Source organism: Mustela erminea, chromosome 17 (genome assembly GCF_009829155.1).
Source record: "Mustela erminea isolate mMusErm1 chromosome 17, mMusErm1.Pri, whole genome shotgun sequence".
Lineage (NCBI taxonomy): Eukaryota > Metazoa > Chordata > Mammalia > Carnivora > Mustelidae > Mustela > Mustela erminea.
The window spans coordinates 45,506,344-45,522,611 of record NC_045630.1 but is presented as its reverse complement, the minus strand read 5'-3'; the positions used below and the strand labels follow the sequence as shown (position 1 = coordinate 45,522,611).

Below are 16,268 nucleotides of genomic sequence, written 5' to 3'. Positions count from 1 at the left end.
TGGGAGATCCCAGGGTCCAGCTCATTCCTGGGACGGGTACATCTCCTGTCTGTAGTAGAAAAAGCTGGAAGTTCCTGCATTTCATTTCAGGTGGATGCATAGTCTTCATTCTCAGTGCTTGTTGCTCCTTAGTATGGGAGAAAGGTCACAGCAATCGTGGCTATGGACAGAGGAGGTTTGTGAAGTGTAAACATAAGCCCTGATTGTATGGCTCTGTGTGAAAGCCTGGGACTTGGGGTTCCTTGATGGTTCCGTCGTTAAGTGTCTGCCTTCAGCTAAGGTCATGATCCCAGGGTCCTGGGATCGAGCCCTGCCTCGGGCTCCCTGCTCGGTGGGAAGCCTGCTTCTCCCTCTCCTACTCCTCCTGCTTGTATTCCCTTCTCTTGTTGTCTCTCTCTGTCAAATAAATAAATAAAATCTTTAAAAAAAAAAAAGTCTGAGATTAGTAAATGACTGCTTTGTGTCCTTTCCCATCTCTATAGGGAATCCATAGAAAACCTCTGGACAATCTGTTACTTAAAGCTGAAAAGGCTAGACCTTAAAAAAATAAAATACAATGAAAAAAGAGGGGAAAAAAAGAAAGAAAATAACAGCTTTGCTCAGAGAGAATCAGTGGTTTATTATTTTACATCTGAAGAGAGATATCTATGGCAATTACATCTGTGGCAATTACATCCGTCTATGTGGTACTTTCAGATATCATAATAAGAATAAACAGTCATACCATTGAAAGAGAACTTGGGTGCTGTGCATTTTGCTAGGAACCTTGTGAACACTCTCTTACTTAATCCCCACAACAGTTCTGCAAGGTAAATGTTATTCCCACTGTACAAATGAGAAAACAGGCTCAGAGGGATTCTAGCACTTTCTTTCATGGACCTGAGATCGGCAACCTGAGTTCTGTCTAGCTCTAAAGGTGAAAAAACCTAAAAGCTCACCCTTCACAGCTATAATTCTAAGCCACTCCTGTGGTAAAGAATTTATCAATGAGGACTAGTCTACAGTTAAATATATGTGCATTCTTTCAGACATATTTATGAAATACATAGCATGTACAAAGGCTTTACAAGATGCCTATGGAAGATAGAAAACCAGAAAAGACCAGGGCTCCTGCCTTTGGATTCAAGTCCAGGTGGGGAAATAAAAGGCACAAACAAAATGTAAAACAACAAAAGACTGAAATAGTAATGTGTGTCAACATTCCAAGGTGGGGAGTCATTAAGTCCCCCAGTGCAGAGGGGAGACAGGTCTCCTAAGGGACTGACATGACCCTGAGAAAGAAGTGCTTACACACGTTCATCCGTATCATGGATAAAGAATAATACGTTGTTTAGAATGATTCAGAAGTGTTTAAGTAGGTAAGAACTATAGAAGTCATCTTTTTTTAAAAAGATTTATTTATTTATTTATTCAACAGACAGAGATCACAAGTAGGCAGAGAGAGAGGAGGAAGCAGGCTCCCTGCTGAGCAGAGAGCCCGATGTGGGGTTCGATCTCAGGACCCTGGGATCATGACCTGAGCCGAAGGCAGAGGCTTTAACCCACTGAGCCACCCAGGCGCCTCAGTCATCTTTTTAAAAATATATTTTATGTATTTATTTGAGAGAGAGAGAGCACACAAGCGGGGGGCCATTGTGGGGGTCAGAGAAAGAGGGAGAAGTAGAGTCTCCTCTGAGCAGGGAGCCTGCCTGCCTGGGGGGCTCGATCCCAGGATCCTGAGATCAGGACCTGAGCTGAAGGCAGAAGCTTAACCTACTGAGTCACCCAGGTGCTACAAGTCATCTTGAAAATAAAATCATTCAATATTCGGATCTTTTTATTCTTATATCTGCATATTATAGAGTTTTATGGTATATGGGAAAAATATTTTTTTCTTTTTATTCTCTGAGACCATAAGAGAGTGTTTCTCTGAAAGTCTGGTTTGTGGATTACAGGCAACATAAATCAATTTTATGAAATTTAGTTATGTATTCAGATCCCCAGATCCTATACCAAAGGGATAGAAACAGAATTTCCAGGGAGGGGGGGCCTGAAAACTTACACTTGAAACAAGGACCCAAGGTGATTCTTTTTTTTTTTAAGATAGGTTTTGTGGGTTTTTAAAAAGATTTTATTTATTTATTTGATAGACAGAAATCACAAGTAGCCAAAGAGGCAGGCAGAGAGAGAGAGGAAGGGAAGCAGCCTCCCTGCCGAGCAGAGAGTCTGATGTGCGGCTCGATCCCAGGACCCCGGGATCATGACCTGAGCCAAAGGCAGAGGCTTTAACCCACTGAGCCGTCCACACGCCCCAAGGACCCAAGGTGATTCTTATGCACGCTGAAGTTTATGAACCCCTGATGTAGGGGAAGACTTTGTTGATCACATTTATTATTTTTTTAATTCAACAAACATGTAGATTTATTTATTTATTTTTAAAGATTTTATTTATTTATTTGACAGAGAAAGATCACAAGCAGATGGAGAAGCAGGCAGAGAGAGAGATAGAGGGAAGCAGGCTCCCCGCTGAGCAGAGAGCCCGATGCGGGACTCGATCCTAGGACCCCGAGATCATGACCTGAGCCGAAGGCAGCAGCTTAATCCACTGAGCCAACCAGGCGCCCCATGTAGATTTATTTTAAATCAGAAAAGTATGATACACTTCATGAATTTGCGTGTCATCTTTGTACAGGGCTATGCTGATCTTCTCTTTGTTGTTCCGGTTTTCGTGTATATGCTGCTGAAGAAAGCACGGTTGGTCACATATATCACATTTATCACAGTTATCGATAGATTTGTGAAATAATAATATCTCCAGAGGTGCCTGGGTATCTCTGGTCTTGATCTCAGAGTCGTGACTTCAAGCCCTGCATCGGGCTCCATGCTGGGGAGCTGGGGCACCTGGGTGACTCAGTGGGTTAAAGCCTCTGCCTTCGGCTCAGGTCATGATCCCAGGGTTCTGGGATTGAGGCCCCCCCCCCCCATGTAGGGCTCTCTGCTCAGCAGGCATCCTGCTTCCTCGCCTCTTCTCTCTCTGCCTCTCTGCCTACTTGTGATCTCTGTCTGTCAAATAAATAAATAAAATATTTTAAAAAACCAGTGTTTAAAAATAATAATATCTCCTATTTATTGAGCACCTACAATTTGCCTGTCACAAGCTCCCATCTGGGCTATAAAACAAACTTCATAGGTAAGTTCGTAACCTCCTTTTCACAGATGGGAAACTGAGGCTCCAAGAGGATTCAAACTTGACACCTGACTTGGGAGAGCTAGCCCAACCAGTTCTGCATGCTTTCAGTGGCTTCTCCCACAATGCCCACTGCTCTGTTGCTTAGACTATGCTAATGGCTACACGCTTATTAATATTAAAAACGGCTATCATTTAAGTGCCTTTTAGGAGCCATATAATTACGGCCTAAACCTTTCAATAAGTTCCAATGGTACTTTGCCATGTGAGGGAATTCAGAAGCAGAAATATTAGTATATCTCTCAAAATTACCTTCCCCTCATTGAAACAGCGTTTTCTTATTCCGGTGGGACTTTTCCTCGTTTTTACTTCCCCTCGACTGTTTCTGAAACCTTTTTCAGCTCCGTCGGGTCTCCCTTTCCTTGGTGTACTATACCCCGGCCCTTTTGCACCTTGTTTGGAATGGCAAACGAAGAGTGGAAGTGAAGGCTTTCTCACAGCCATGCCCCTTTTCCCAACACGGGAACGGAGAGCTATAGTCTGAATCAAGAGAGAAGTGTCCGTTGCTGGAAAAAACCTGCTGATCTTGTGACTGCAAAAAGAAAAAGACAATTTAATTGAGAAAGCCTTTCCTGGGAAGGAGGGGATCACACTATCCCATGTGAAATTTTATTCTCGATTATGTCATAAATCGTTTTCAGGGAGTCTCATATGGCCCTGGGGCATCCCCAAGCAGCTAGAGGGACAAAGGGCTGTTTTCACTGGTGAGTGCACCAAGGCTTGCCTTATGCCTCTCACAGGGTACTGGGGAAAGAAGATAATATTCTCTTTCAAGATGCAATGACTTAGTATAATTCAGTAACATAAATAGTTTAAAATATATAAATGTCTATACCCTTTTACCCAGTAATGCCCTCCTGGAAAATAATTCAAAAGAAGAAAACAAAGCAACAACACAACAACAATAACAACAAAATATAAAGCAGCATTGTTTAGAGCAGTGGAAAACCTGAACGGACCTACATGCCCAAGAATAGGAAGTGGGTGAGTAACAATGGTCTGAGAATGCAATGGAATGTTAGCTGCTGTTGAAGAGATCCGTATGATAAGTATATAGGAACACAAAAAGACTTTTACAGAACATAAAATGAAAGCATTAGAATGGGAATTTGTCCTGAGCCAGATAGATAAGGAGTTGGACAAACATGTGTTATTAGCTATATGGACAAATCACTTGACCTGAGTCTTGATTTCCACATTTATAAAAGAAAGATAAAATCTCCATCGTTCCAGGATCGTTTGTGAGAATTAAAGTTGATATAAAGCGTGGATAAAGATGGGAAGGGAGTGCGGAGCCTGGGTGTCAGTCATTAAGCATCTGCCTTCTGCTCAGGTCATGATCCCAGGGTCCTGAGATCTAGCCCTGCATTGGCCCTTCTGCTCAGCGGGAAGCCTGCTTCTCCCTCTGCCTCTCCCCTTTCTGGTGTTCCCTCTCTCGCTGTCTGTCTGTCAAATAAATAAATAAAGTCTTAAAAAAAAAGTGAGAAGGGAGTACTAAGCAATAATTGTAAGTTTTATGCTGGGATATGGGACCACTGAAAATTTTATTTGGAAAGTACTTGTTTTTTATTTTATTTTATTTTTATTATTTTAAGATTTGATTGATTGATTTACTTACTTTTTAAAGATTTTATTTATTTATTTGATGCAGAGAGCACGAGCAGGGGGAACAGCAGAGGGAGAGAGAGAAGCAGGTTCTCTGGTGAGCAGGGACCCCATGAGGACTTTGATCCTAGGACCCCGGGATCATGACCTGAGGCGAATGCAGATGCTTAACCAATTGAGCCACCCAGGTGCCCCAGAAAGTACTCATTATTTATGATGTTTTAAATGTTATACTATTTTCCTCCTTTCGTTCTCCACGCCCTTAAAAAAATTGCATGCTTCCTATGTAGGAAGTGTGTGCACGTGTCATCAGGAAACTTGCCTAAATGGATCACTAAGCCCTCCTGGGAGAGGGGTCCTCCAACCGCACGACTGGAGTCAGCTCCAGGAAAAGGATAGAAACCCCAAACACTGGCATCTAGAAAGGTGGCTCAGCTAGGTTCCAGGGCTTGTTTTCCAAAGCATTTAGAAGACAGATAGAAGCACTTTTTAGATAGAGGTCTCTCTCCTGACAGTTTGGAGGTGGGGAAGGGTCTCATGACCAGGATGCCGGCCTTCCATCCACCTTTGCTTCAGAATGCTCCTCCCGCCTCCCTGAAACCACTTCCCTGAAGAGCTGGATTCATGGGCAAAGTAGTAGCAGGAGGAAGGTATGAAAGCAATAGATTCTTTTGGCTAATATATACTGAGCACCCTCTTTGTATCAGGCATCATGTTTGGCACATATAGACACAGACTAAGCCAGGTAGAATATGTTTAGAACACAGGCTTCAAAAAAAAACCCAAAACCAAAAAACACAGTCTTCAGAATCTTCTAGAAAACCTCTACCTAGAGAGTGTTGACCTAGGAGAGGGTATTATTGGTAGATTTTCATCAATCCATCTTCATCCAAGATGAGCAGAGAGGTACAAGAATATAACTTGTTGGGGTGCCTGGGTGGCTCAGTGGGTTAAAGCCTCTGCTTGCGGCTCAGGTCATGATCCCAGGGTCCTGGGATTGAGCCCCACGTCGGCCTCTCTGCTCGGCAGGGAGCCTGCTTCCCTTCCTCTCTCTGCCTGCCTCTCTGCCTACTTGTGATCTCTATCTGTTAAATAAATAAATAAATAAAATCTTAAAAAAAAAAAAAAAGAATACAACTTGTTGCAGGGTTTTATTCTGGGCAAGTAAGGAAATTAGTCTAAAATGGGTTCCACCGAAGTGTCAGGCAATATAGTGCAGAAAGGATGAAAACCATTTAGACGTGAAAAAGCAGTAGCAATCTTCTCTTACTAATGAGAAATGAATGGTGGTAACAGTATGTCCGGGGTTTCTGCTGGAAAGCTTTGGGTCAGTTACTTCTGTTCCTCTAAAAAATTCTGGAAACTTTGTTCTACTTGGCGGTAAAACAAAGATGATCTCTCTTTAGGGTTCTACCAAATTCTTTTTAATTGATTGTTTTTCCTCCCCAGGCTCTGCCTTCCAACAGCCAGGGCCAGGGACACCACTGATGAAATATTCAGCATTGGGATGATATTTGATGTATAATTAAATAGAATACATTTAGAAGTTCAGTTTTATAGACCTTTAATCTTCAACCTAATAAATCTTCATGGAGAGAATCTCACAAACAAAACTGAAATATTTTTAGAAATACTACCCTCCTTGGAAAAATGAATAACCTTGAATGTAATTACTATACATAGGAAAGAAAACATTTACCAAGCACTTTTATATACCAGGCAAGGTACTAAATGCTTTACACATTATTTCATGTAATCTTCATGACCCTGTGAGGTCGGTCTTAACTAGCCCCACTATATGGATGAAGTCATGTCCTTAAGGTCACAAAGTAACATATTAGCACATCTTGGGCTGGAACTCAGGTCAGATTCTGACTCTCATGCTTTTCCTTCAATTCATTCCCCAAACCCTTTCATTTACTATAGCCCATTCCATCCTCCCACCAACACAGAGATGTTGAACACAACTTTAGGATTCTTTAACCAAAAGTCACAGAGCCAGGGGCAAAACCAAGGTTTATAGCAATCATAACTTCAGTGACCTTCTATCGAGTGCCTTTCATCTGGTAGGCTCTGTGCTAAGTATTTTTTATACTTTCTTCCCCATTTTAATCTTCACAATAACCTTTTGAGGTAGGTACTATTATTATCCCATTTGATGGGTGAGAAAACCAAGACTCAGAAGGGCCAACCTTGGGGCGCCTGGGTGGCTCAGTGGGTTAAAGCCTCTGACTTCAGCTCAGGCCATGATCCCAGGGACCTGGGATGGAGCCGCACATGGGGCTCTCTGCTCAGCCGGGAGCCTGCTTCCCCTCCTCCTCTCTCTGCCTGCCTCTCTGCCTGCTTGTGATCTCTGTCTGTCAAATAAATAAATAAAAATCTTAAAAAAAAAGGGCCAACCTCCTGCCCAAGTTTATATGCTAACGTGTTAGGACTAGAATTCAGGTTTGTAATAATGATAACATAATTGATAAAAAACAGTTGCCACATTTTGAGCTCCTATTATGTGTTAGATAATGCTTTAAATTTATTTTCACAACATATTTTGAGATTTACAATTGGCATCGCTTTTTTTTTTAGTATATGTGCTGCCGAAGCGAGCACTGTCATTGCTTTTATTTTTTTTCCCAAGGTGTTATTTTTAAGTAATCTCTATACCCAGCATGGGGCATGAATTTACCACCCTAGAAAGCAAAAGTTGCAGGTTCTGCCGACTGAATCAGCCAGGCACCCCAGCACTGTTCTTTCGATGCTCACCATTTTTCAGATAAGGAACTAAGAGTTATAGAAAATAAGTTAAAGTCTCCAAGACATACAAGTGGGAAAGGGTAGAGTCAGGATTTGAATGCTCGTCTCTGGGCCCCCCGGCTGTCTCTGTCAGTAGAGCATGCAACTCTTAATCTCAGAAATGTGAGGTTCAAACCCTATGTTGCATGTGGAGATTACTTAAAAATAAAATCTTAAAAAAATGAATGCAGGTCTCTGACTCCAAGACCTATGTCCTTAACCCTGAGGCTTTGCTCACTCCTGCTCTTTATACACCCCTACTACCTACCCTAAGTGTGGTCCCCAGATCAGCAGCATTGGTATAACCCAGACCTATTGAATCAGTTGTATTTTGACAGTATGCCCGCATGATTCCTGCGTCTGTTAAACTTTGAGAAGCACTGCTCTAGCACCAGCAATACACAAAATAAAGAAGAGAAGCCAGATTGTCAAGAACAGAGCATATTCCTTTGGAAATCAGTTTTGAGCTAGAGGAAGATATGTCCTGCAGCTAAACTTGATAATGGTGACCTTCTTCTAATTCAGGGATCAAATTAAGTCGATGAATTATATTTTCTTGTCTTTCCTTCCATCATTTCCTTCCTCTTCTTTGGAGTTGACTATCATTTGCCTATCACTTCAGAAGATGACAATAATTGAACAGTAGTAAAGAAATACTTATGGAAAACTCAAAATGTCGACTGTTGTATTTTTTTTTCTTTTAATTTGTAGGTTTTTAAATTCTTGGATTTCTACTTTAAAAGATTTTATTTTGGGGGTGCTTGGGTGGCTCAGTGGGTTAAGCCTCTGCCTTTAGCTCAGCTCATGGTCTCAGGGTCCTGGGATCGAGCCCCCCACGTAGGGCTCTCTGCTCAGCAGGGAGCCTGCTTCCTTCCTCCCCTCTCTCTGCCTGCTGCTCTGCCTACTTGTGATCTCTCTCTCTGTGTCAAAGAAATAAATAAAATCTTTTAAAGAAAAGATTTTATTTTTTAAGTAATCTCTACACCCAATGTGAGACTCAAACTCACAACCCCAAGATCAAGAGTCGTATGCTCTACGGAGGAAGCCAGTCAGGCACCCCCTAAATCCTCGGATTTGTGATTGTGATTTTATGTTGCTGAATAGAGAACAGTTATTCTCTTGCTGAACTTGTTCCTAATTCACACTGCAGAAATGAATGTTATTGCCTTTTGGTGTTCCACAAAAAGCACCGGATTTCCACGTATGTGAACATGAGGATCAAGACTCCAGAGTCTTGGGACACCTGGCTGGCTCAGTTGGTAGGGCTGATCTCTCAATCTCAAGGTCATGATTTCACGCATGGCATTGAGCATAAGAAAAATGAAACATAGGGGTACCTGTCGTTCGTATGGGTTAAGTGTCTGATCATGGTCATTATTCCAGGGTCCTGGGATCGAGCCCCACATGGGGCTACCTGCTCAGCAAGGAGTTTGCTTCTTTCTCTCCTTCTGCCTCTCCCCCTGCATATTTATTCGCTGTCTCTCTAGCAAATAAATAAAATCTTCAAAAAAAAAATTAAAATATAAAACAAGCAAAAAAAGACTTTGAAATCTCTCTAGAAATCAGATAATCTAACCAAGAGGAACTTGTCATAGTTCCAAGAGGAACTTGTTCTTACTGGATAGTAAAAATATGAGTAGTTTTTATGTTCTCCTTTGTGCTGTCTTGAATATTTAAAAATATCTACGGTGAACATTCATTGACAAATGTCCAAGGAACACCTACTAAGTCACAGACACTGCTCTAGGTGCTAGAGAGAGAGAGCAGTGAACAAGCCAAAAAAAAAAAAAAAAAAAAAAAAAATCTGTGCTCTGGATTGGTGGTTGCAAGAGGTAGAGTAGGGGGATGGGACGACATAGGTGAAAGGAGTCAAAAGAAGCAAACGTCCAGACGTAAAACAAATAAGTCATGGGGATGTCACCTGCAGCATGGTGACTGGGGTTAATAATACTGTATCACATATTTGATAGCTGCTAAGAGAGTAAGTCTCAAAAGTTCTCATCACAAGAAAAAATTCTTTAGGTATGGTAGTGGACGTTAACTAGACTTATGTTGAATATGTACAAATATTGAATCATTATGTTGTATACCTGAAACTAATATAAACTTTAATGTCAATATTATATCTCAATTAAAAAATCTGTTCTTGGGCGCCTGGGTGGCTCAGTGGGTTAAAGCCTCGGCCTTCAGCTCAGGTCATGGTCTCAGGGTCCTGGGATCGAGCCCTGCATTGGGCTCTCTGCTTCTGCTCCCCCATCTCTCTCTGCCTGCCTCTCTGCCTACTTGTGATCTCTCTCTGCCAAAATAAATAAATAAAATTAAAAAAAAATCTGTTTTTTATTTTATTTATTTTTTACTTCTTTTTTTTTTTTTTTTTAAGATTTTATTTATTTATTTATTTGACCAGAGACCAAGATCACAAGCAGGCAGAGAGGCAGGCAGAGAGAGAGAGCGGGAAGCAAACTCCCTGCTGAGCAGAGAGCCCAATGTGGGACTCGAAATCTTTTACTATTATTTTTTAAAAAGATATTATTTATTTGAGTCTTCTTTTAGAGGAAGGACGCAGCCATTGAATTAGGGAGAGGTAACCTGGCCATCTTGAACAGCTCTCGAAATTCTTATTTTAATCCCTGCCCAGGGTACCACCTGTAGGTGACAGCCCTTGCTGTCCTGTACCTCTCTGGTGGGCAGCAGGGGTGCGGGGAGAGGGGGTGCGGGGAGCCACTGCCACCAAGTCTGGAGACTTGAGGGACTGGGCAGGTACAAATCAGGTTGGGCCTCAGCTTTTTCCACTTTGGATTTAAGGTTCAGGTTTCTGCAGGTTAATTTTGTTTACGCATGTCCGTTTGATTTCTACCTTCTCCCTTTTTATGTTTTTGTTTTTCCTACTGGCTCTTCTCATTATTGTGGGTTCACGCTTAAAAAACCCACTACTGTCATTTTTGTGGTGGTGTAAGAGGGAACAAAAGTAGATCTGTGTGCTCGTCCTCATTAACTGCCCTAACTCTCCTCACTTTTGACGAGTGTTTTCCTATTCTAACCTAAGTTCTCTCTTGATACCACTCAAATCTTTATTCTCTTCCGTTTGTCCTTAGATATTTGAATAAAATACGTGTTTTTACGTGTAGCTGACTGGGATTTAGGAAGAGTTCACTGACTTTTGCGTATTTAATATTTTAAGTAGCAGGAAACAAAGGATGGCTTTCCTCAGCAAAGCAGAAATAGAGATGAGACCTACACATATTCAAATTTCTAAATTATGTATGTGTAAGTTTCCTTATGGTAGCATTGTTTGTAGTAGCAAAAGACTTCAAAAAACCAACAGACCCATCAGTAGGGGACTTTTTTTTTTTTTTTTTTTTTTACATTTTATTTATTTACTTGACAGAGAATGAGAGCACAAGCAGGGAGAGGAGCACAGGAACAGGGGGAAGCAGCCTCCCTCCTGGGAGCCCAATGTGGGGATAGATTCCAGAGTCCTGGAGAAAGATGGATGCTTTTTTTTTTTTTTAAAGTTATTTATTTATTTGACAAAGAGAGAGGATACACAAGCAGGGGGAGTGGGAGAGGGAGAAGCAGGCTTCCTGTGGAGCAGGGAGCCTGATGCGGAGCTCCATGCCAGGACTCTGGGATCATGACCTGAGCTGAAAGCAGTTGCTTAACCAAATGAGCCACCCAGACAGCAGAGGACTGCACGCCAGTCAGCAGAGGACTTGTTAAATAAACCATACCAATCCACATGGTAGCATATTATACAGCTAAAAAGAAGGAGGCAGATCTTTATATTCTAGTGTGAAAGAGTCTGTAAGGGCAGAATACTATGCTCTCAATTGAGTTTAAAGGTACATTCCTATATCTGCAACGGGGTTACCTCCTGGGAGAACTAGGTGACTGGGAGACAGGAAGTAGAAGAAAGACTTTGTTTTCCCTATATAACCTTTTAGCTTGTGCACTTTATACTACAGTCTTATATTACTTATTTTAAAAATAAAGTACTAGTGAATAGTTTTTTAAAGAACGAGCAGGGGCATGTGGGTGGCTCAGTCAGTTAACTGACTCTTTGTCTCAACTCAGGTCTCCATCTCAGGGTTCCGAGTTCAGGCCCTACGTAAAAAAATATACATATAAATAAATAAAAGAATGAGCTCCATGGCCTTTACTTGACATAATGCTCTCCCTGATGACTTCCACACAGGAGGGTCAGAGGAACAAGGAGAGAGAGAATCTCAAGCAGACTCTGTGGAGTGCGGAGCCCGATGTGGGGCTCGATTCCAGGATCCTGAGATCATGACCTGAGCCAGAGTTGGGTGCTCAACCAAGTACACCAGCCAGGCACCCCTGCAGCTACTTATTTAAACAGTATCAACTATCTTGTACTAAACTTTCCATTTTGCATTTTCATTCGTGTTTTATGGAGCCTTTTAGGAGTTGCATGGAGTTCTTGAGAAATGAGGAGTGGCCAGTGGAGAATGTATGAGCAAGTTTAAAAGGGAGGGAGGACATGAGAAAGAATTTGAGGCTCCCTCCTGACCTGTGGTCTTTCACACCCACTTACCAAGCAGAGACTCACGTGAAACGGTGACCCCTTTTTTTAAGAACCTAAAAGCCCCTGGAAATGCAATGCCTTCACGTTTTACATTGAATTAGCCCAATTATCATGACATTGCTTTGCTAAAAGCACTTGCACTCAAGGAATGAGAGGCTGGGAGACAGAAGCAAACATTTTCAAACAAGACTTATAAAAATTTAGAGTCAAAAGGGCTTGAAGATCAACTAGTCTAACCCCTTGCTTCGTAGGTCCAAGACCAGACATCAGAGGAATTCAGGGTCAAACTCAAGTCTCTTCTTAAATTCAACCTATGCCATCCACCCTGTTGGAGCACAGGTGTGGCCTGGATGAAAGATGGGGTTTTTCTACAGCAAGCAAGAAAGGTGGGCACTGTGCTTGAAGAAGAGAGGAGAAAGCAGCAGGCGAAAAAGAGGTGGTTGTTCGGTTTTGTGTTTTTCCTAACTGTGCCCAGGGCTCCGTGGCAGTCTGTGTCAATAAAAGCCTATATTAGCAGAAGCCAAGTTAAGATAATCAGAACTGGTTTGAAAAGCTGCAAACCTCAACTTCCCCTTACCCAGCCCAGTCTCTTGACTTCCAGAAACCAAAGAACTTCAGCTTAAAGCTCTTTAAGAACCCTTTCACATCCCCCTTTTTCCACACCTGGAGAAGTTAAGTCAGAAGAAGGGGACGCAATACAAACAGGAACGTTTCCCTATTTCTAGGGTATTTTCAGCAAATTCCCCAGTATCTACTGTATCCGGAAAGTGAGAACCATTTAGGGCAGCCATGGAGGTATTACTGGCCTCCGTCTTGTTTCCTTCCTTCTCTTTGCTACTGAAATCTTTTACTCTGATTTCAGTAAGACACCCCACTTCTACTGACGCCGAATTCTGCAGCCTCCTCTCTCTCGTCTCCATGCAGGGCGCGGGAACACGTTTTGAAATGAGGAGAGCGTGTGATAACAAGAACCGGTGAGGGTCCACGGGGAATCAGCCCCATTCAGCATCTCCAGGTCTCCGAGCTCGGCCAGCCCAGACTACAAGTCCCAGGAGACCCCGCAAAGGGACCGGCGCGTCCCAGTGATCCTTCCCTCACTCTCCCGGAGAGTGGAGACAAAGGTTCCGCTGGCGGCGCACTGCGGGTTGGTTTGTTTTCAGCGGCGGTGACGGAGGTTGGAAGCCTGGCCGACTGCAGGCGGGGGCGTCGGGAGGCGGATTCCTCCTCCCCCGAAGCGCTGGGGTGGGGAGGGGGGCGGGGAGCAGGGAAGCAGGGGCCAGCAGGCCGGGGACCGAGCCGGCCGGACAGAGGAGACTGGAGAGATGGAGGGCGACGGGGTGCCGTGGGGGAGCGAGCCCGTCTCGGGTCCCGGCCCGGGCGGCGGCGGAATGATCCGCGAGCTGTGCCGGGGCTTCGGCCGCTACCGCCGCTACCTGGGACGTCTGCGGCAGAACCTGCGCGAAACCCAGAAGTTCTTCCGCGACATCAAGTGCTCCCACAGCCACAGTTGTCCCTCCTCCCCCACGGGCGGCGGCGGCGGCGGGGCCGAGCGCGGCCCTGCCGGCGACGTCGCCGAGCCCGGGCTGCCGGCGGGTAAGGAGGGCAGCGGCGGCGGAGACGGGGCTGGAGGGGCCGGCTGGAGGGCGGACCGCACCCCTGTCCCTGCAGAACAGGCCGGGAAGGGGCGGAAAGTGGGAGCGGGGCGGCGTGGCGGGGCCCCCGGGCCTGGGCCGTCTGGTTCGGCGAGGCCGTGGGCGGGCATCGCTCGGGGCGGGGGTGGGCGAGGGGCGCGCGGGGGCCGCCCGGAGCTCCGGGAGCGGGCTGCGGGGCGCCGGGCCAGCGGGGCGGTGCGCAGGGGCCGGGGTCCCCGGGGGAACGGGGTCGGAGACCCGCCTAGGGATGGAGGAGTGGGCAGGCAGAGGAAGAGCAGCAGGCGGGGAGCCCCGGGAGCCGGAGGAGGCCAGGGAGCTGGCGTGGATTGTGTGTGTTGTGCGCGCGTGTGTGATTATGTGCAGTGCTTTTGCACCAATCGCGTGGCAAGTCTGTGAAGAAGTAGGACTGTACTCTAAACGGGGCTGGATCGCTGAAGCAAGTAGCTGTCTGAGGGGTGCCAGCGGTTGCTCGTGCTTCTGGTGAAGAAGTTAGAGAGGGAAGGGGTCGGGTTTGTTGTTGGTGGCGGTGCTGAGCGTTCTTGCCTGATTCTCCCCGGGGTGTGCTGGAGTCCCCAAAGCACTGAAAATCCTGCAGGGGCTTTGATCTTTGCTGATTTCTCGCTTCCTCTTCAACTGCTGTTGGTGGGGGAACCGGAGGGTTTGTTAAGTATTGCGTCTAATTAGGAAATAGATTGGAAGGCAGAAGGGACTGGCATCCCATGTGGGCAAGTACCCTGGGGCCAACATAGCAAATAAGTCGGGGGATTTAACTTAGTGACTCTCAAACTTAAATGTGCACTGAAACCAAATTAGTATTAAAAATGTCTCATGCTCTACCCCACAGATAGCCTAGGTCTTCTGGGTGGATCCTGAGGCTCTAAACATGGAATGCCACTGGGGGTTCTGTTGCAAACGGTCTACAAACACACATTTATTTTAATATTAAAGATTTTATTTATTTGACAGAGAGAGAGAGACAGCAAGAGCAGGAACACAAGCAGGGGCAGTGGGAGAAGGAGAAGCAGGCTTCCCGCCAGGCAGGGAGCCGGATGCGGGGCTCTATCCCAGGACCCTGGGATCATGACCTGAGCGGAAGGCAAACACCCAACGATTGAGCCACCCAGGTGCCCCGAAGCACACATTTAGATGCCGATAACACACTTGAACAAGAGTCTCAGGACAGAGTGAATTGTTGAAGTCTTCAGAGTTTGTGTTGGGTCCTGCAATTCCAAAGTTGCCTGTTTGATATCTTAAAGTTGTCTGAGACTCCAGAAATGGTGATCAAAGTAAGATAGCAAGATTCTGATATGATCTTAAACAATGCTATTCCATTTAGTTGGCTTGGATGTAATAAGCGTGGGAGGAATGGCACGATAGCGTTTCTGGAGGGGTGGTTTTGGCGTTGTATGCCCAGAGATTTGCTGTTCTGAAAACAGACCTATAGAGGCTATCAGAGAACTGGCAAGACGGGCTGATGTTGTCGGAGATGATCCTCAGAATTTGTACTTTCACCTCTCCCCCCAGCAGTGCTTTCCAGCAGCTTCGCTGCTCACAAGTTTTTCTTACAGCTTACCTAGAAGAGTCCTCTATTGCTGTTACTTTAAAACAACTATTTATTTTAGAATCACTACTGAAAAAAAAATCAGAGAGATGGAGGTTTTCAAGGCACTTTGACGTGCTCTTATTTTTATTCTTTAAAAGACAAGTTAAGAAAGACAAATGTACCCTTTGTATTTTGTCTCATTGGCTTTTCTAGTTGACTGCATCATGAACTAATCTTTGCGTATTGTATTTAACTAATTCTCTTCACCCTCTGGAGTCTGTCCATCTGAAATAAAAACCAGGGTAGCGTGCTGATGACTGGACTGAGAACAATTTGATTTTGTTCCATAAAATGCTTCCATTCCTTTCAGTGTGGACAGTTTTGTCTTCGGAGGTGAAAATGAGCTGATATCAGGGAAAATTAGTGAGGTGGCACTTATTATGTATATTTGGGGAATGCCATTTTTTCAGCTGTTCAGGTCACTGTTGTTGGAAAGTAGAAACTCTCCTTAGAAGACAACTAGCTCTTGTTTTCTCCTTTTACAAGCTATCTCTGCAAGGTCAAGTTCATTCAGAGGCTGTCTCAACTTTCTTTTGCGAATGTTGGTTTCTGAATAGGAACTTGGAATATTAAGAGCAGGAACACTCAAAAAAACTTTCTTCAATTCCCTTTATCTATTTTACCCAACCCCTACCCACCTCTTCTCTGGCAACCACCAGTTCTGTTTTGTCTTTTTTTTCCTTTGCCCATTTCGTTCTTTCTTTCTTTTTTAAGATATTTATTTATTTGACAGAGAAAGAGATAGTGAGAGACGGAACACAAGCAAGAGGAGTGGGAGAGGGAGAAACATGCTTCCTGCTGAACAGGAAGCCTGATGCAGGGCTCGATCCCAGGAGCCCTGGGATCATG

The 16,268-nt window shown here is 44.4% G+C and overlaps 1 protein-coding gene and 1 non-coding gene across 3 annotated transcripts in view; one reads left to right on the top strand and one right to left on the bottom strand.

Moving 5' to 3' along the window:
* Nucleotides 1-2,626: 2,626 nt before the first annotated feature.
* Nucleotides 2,627-2,732, bottom strand: LOC116576867. The gene has a single exon (XR_004280326.1). It is a non-coding gene; the product is annotated as a U6 spliceosomal RNA (small nuclear RNA).
* A 10,538-nt stretch (nucleotides 2,733-13,270) lies between these two features.
* DSTYK (dual serine/threonine and tyrosine protein kinase) overlaps nucleotides 13,271-16,268 on the top strand; it is a 49,558-nt gene continuing 46,560 nt past the window's right edge. For both annotated transcript variants that reach the window (XR_004280025.1, XM_032317726.1), the window contains exon 1: nucleotides 13,271-13,757. Coding sequence is in view for 1 of the 2 variants with exons in the window: in XM_032317726.1 (XP_032173617.1) it covers nucleotides 13,487-13,757 (271 nt within the window). In the remaining variant the exon portion in view is untranslated. The remainder of the gene's footprint in view (nucleotides 13,758-16,268) is intronic.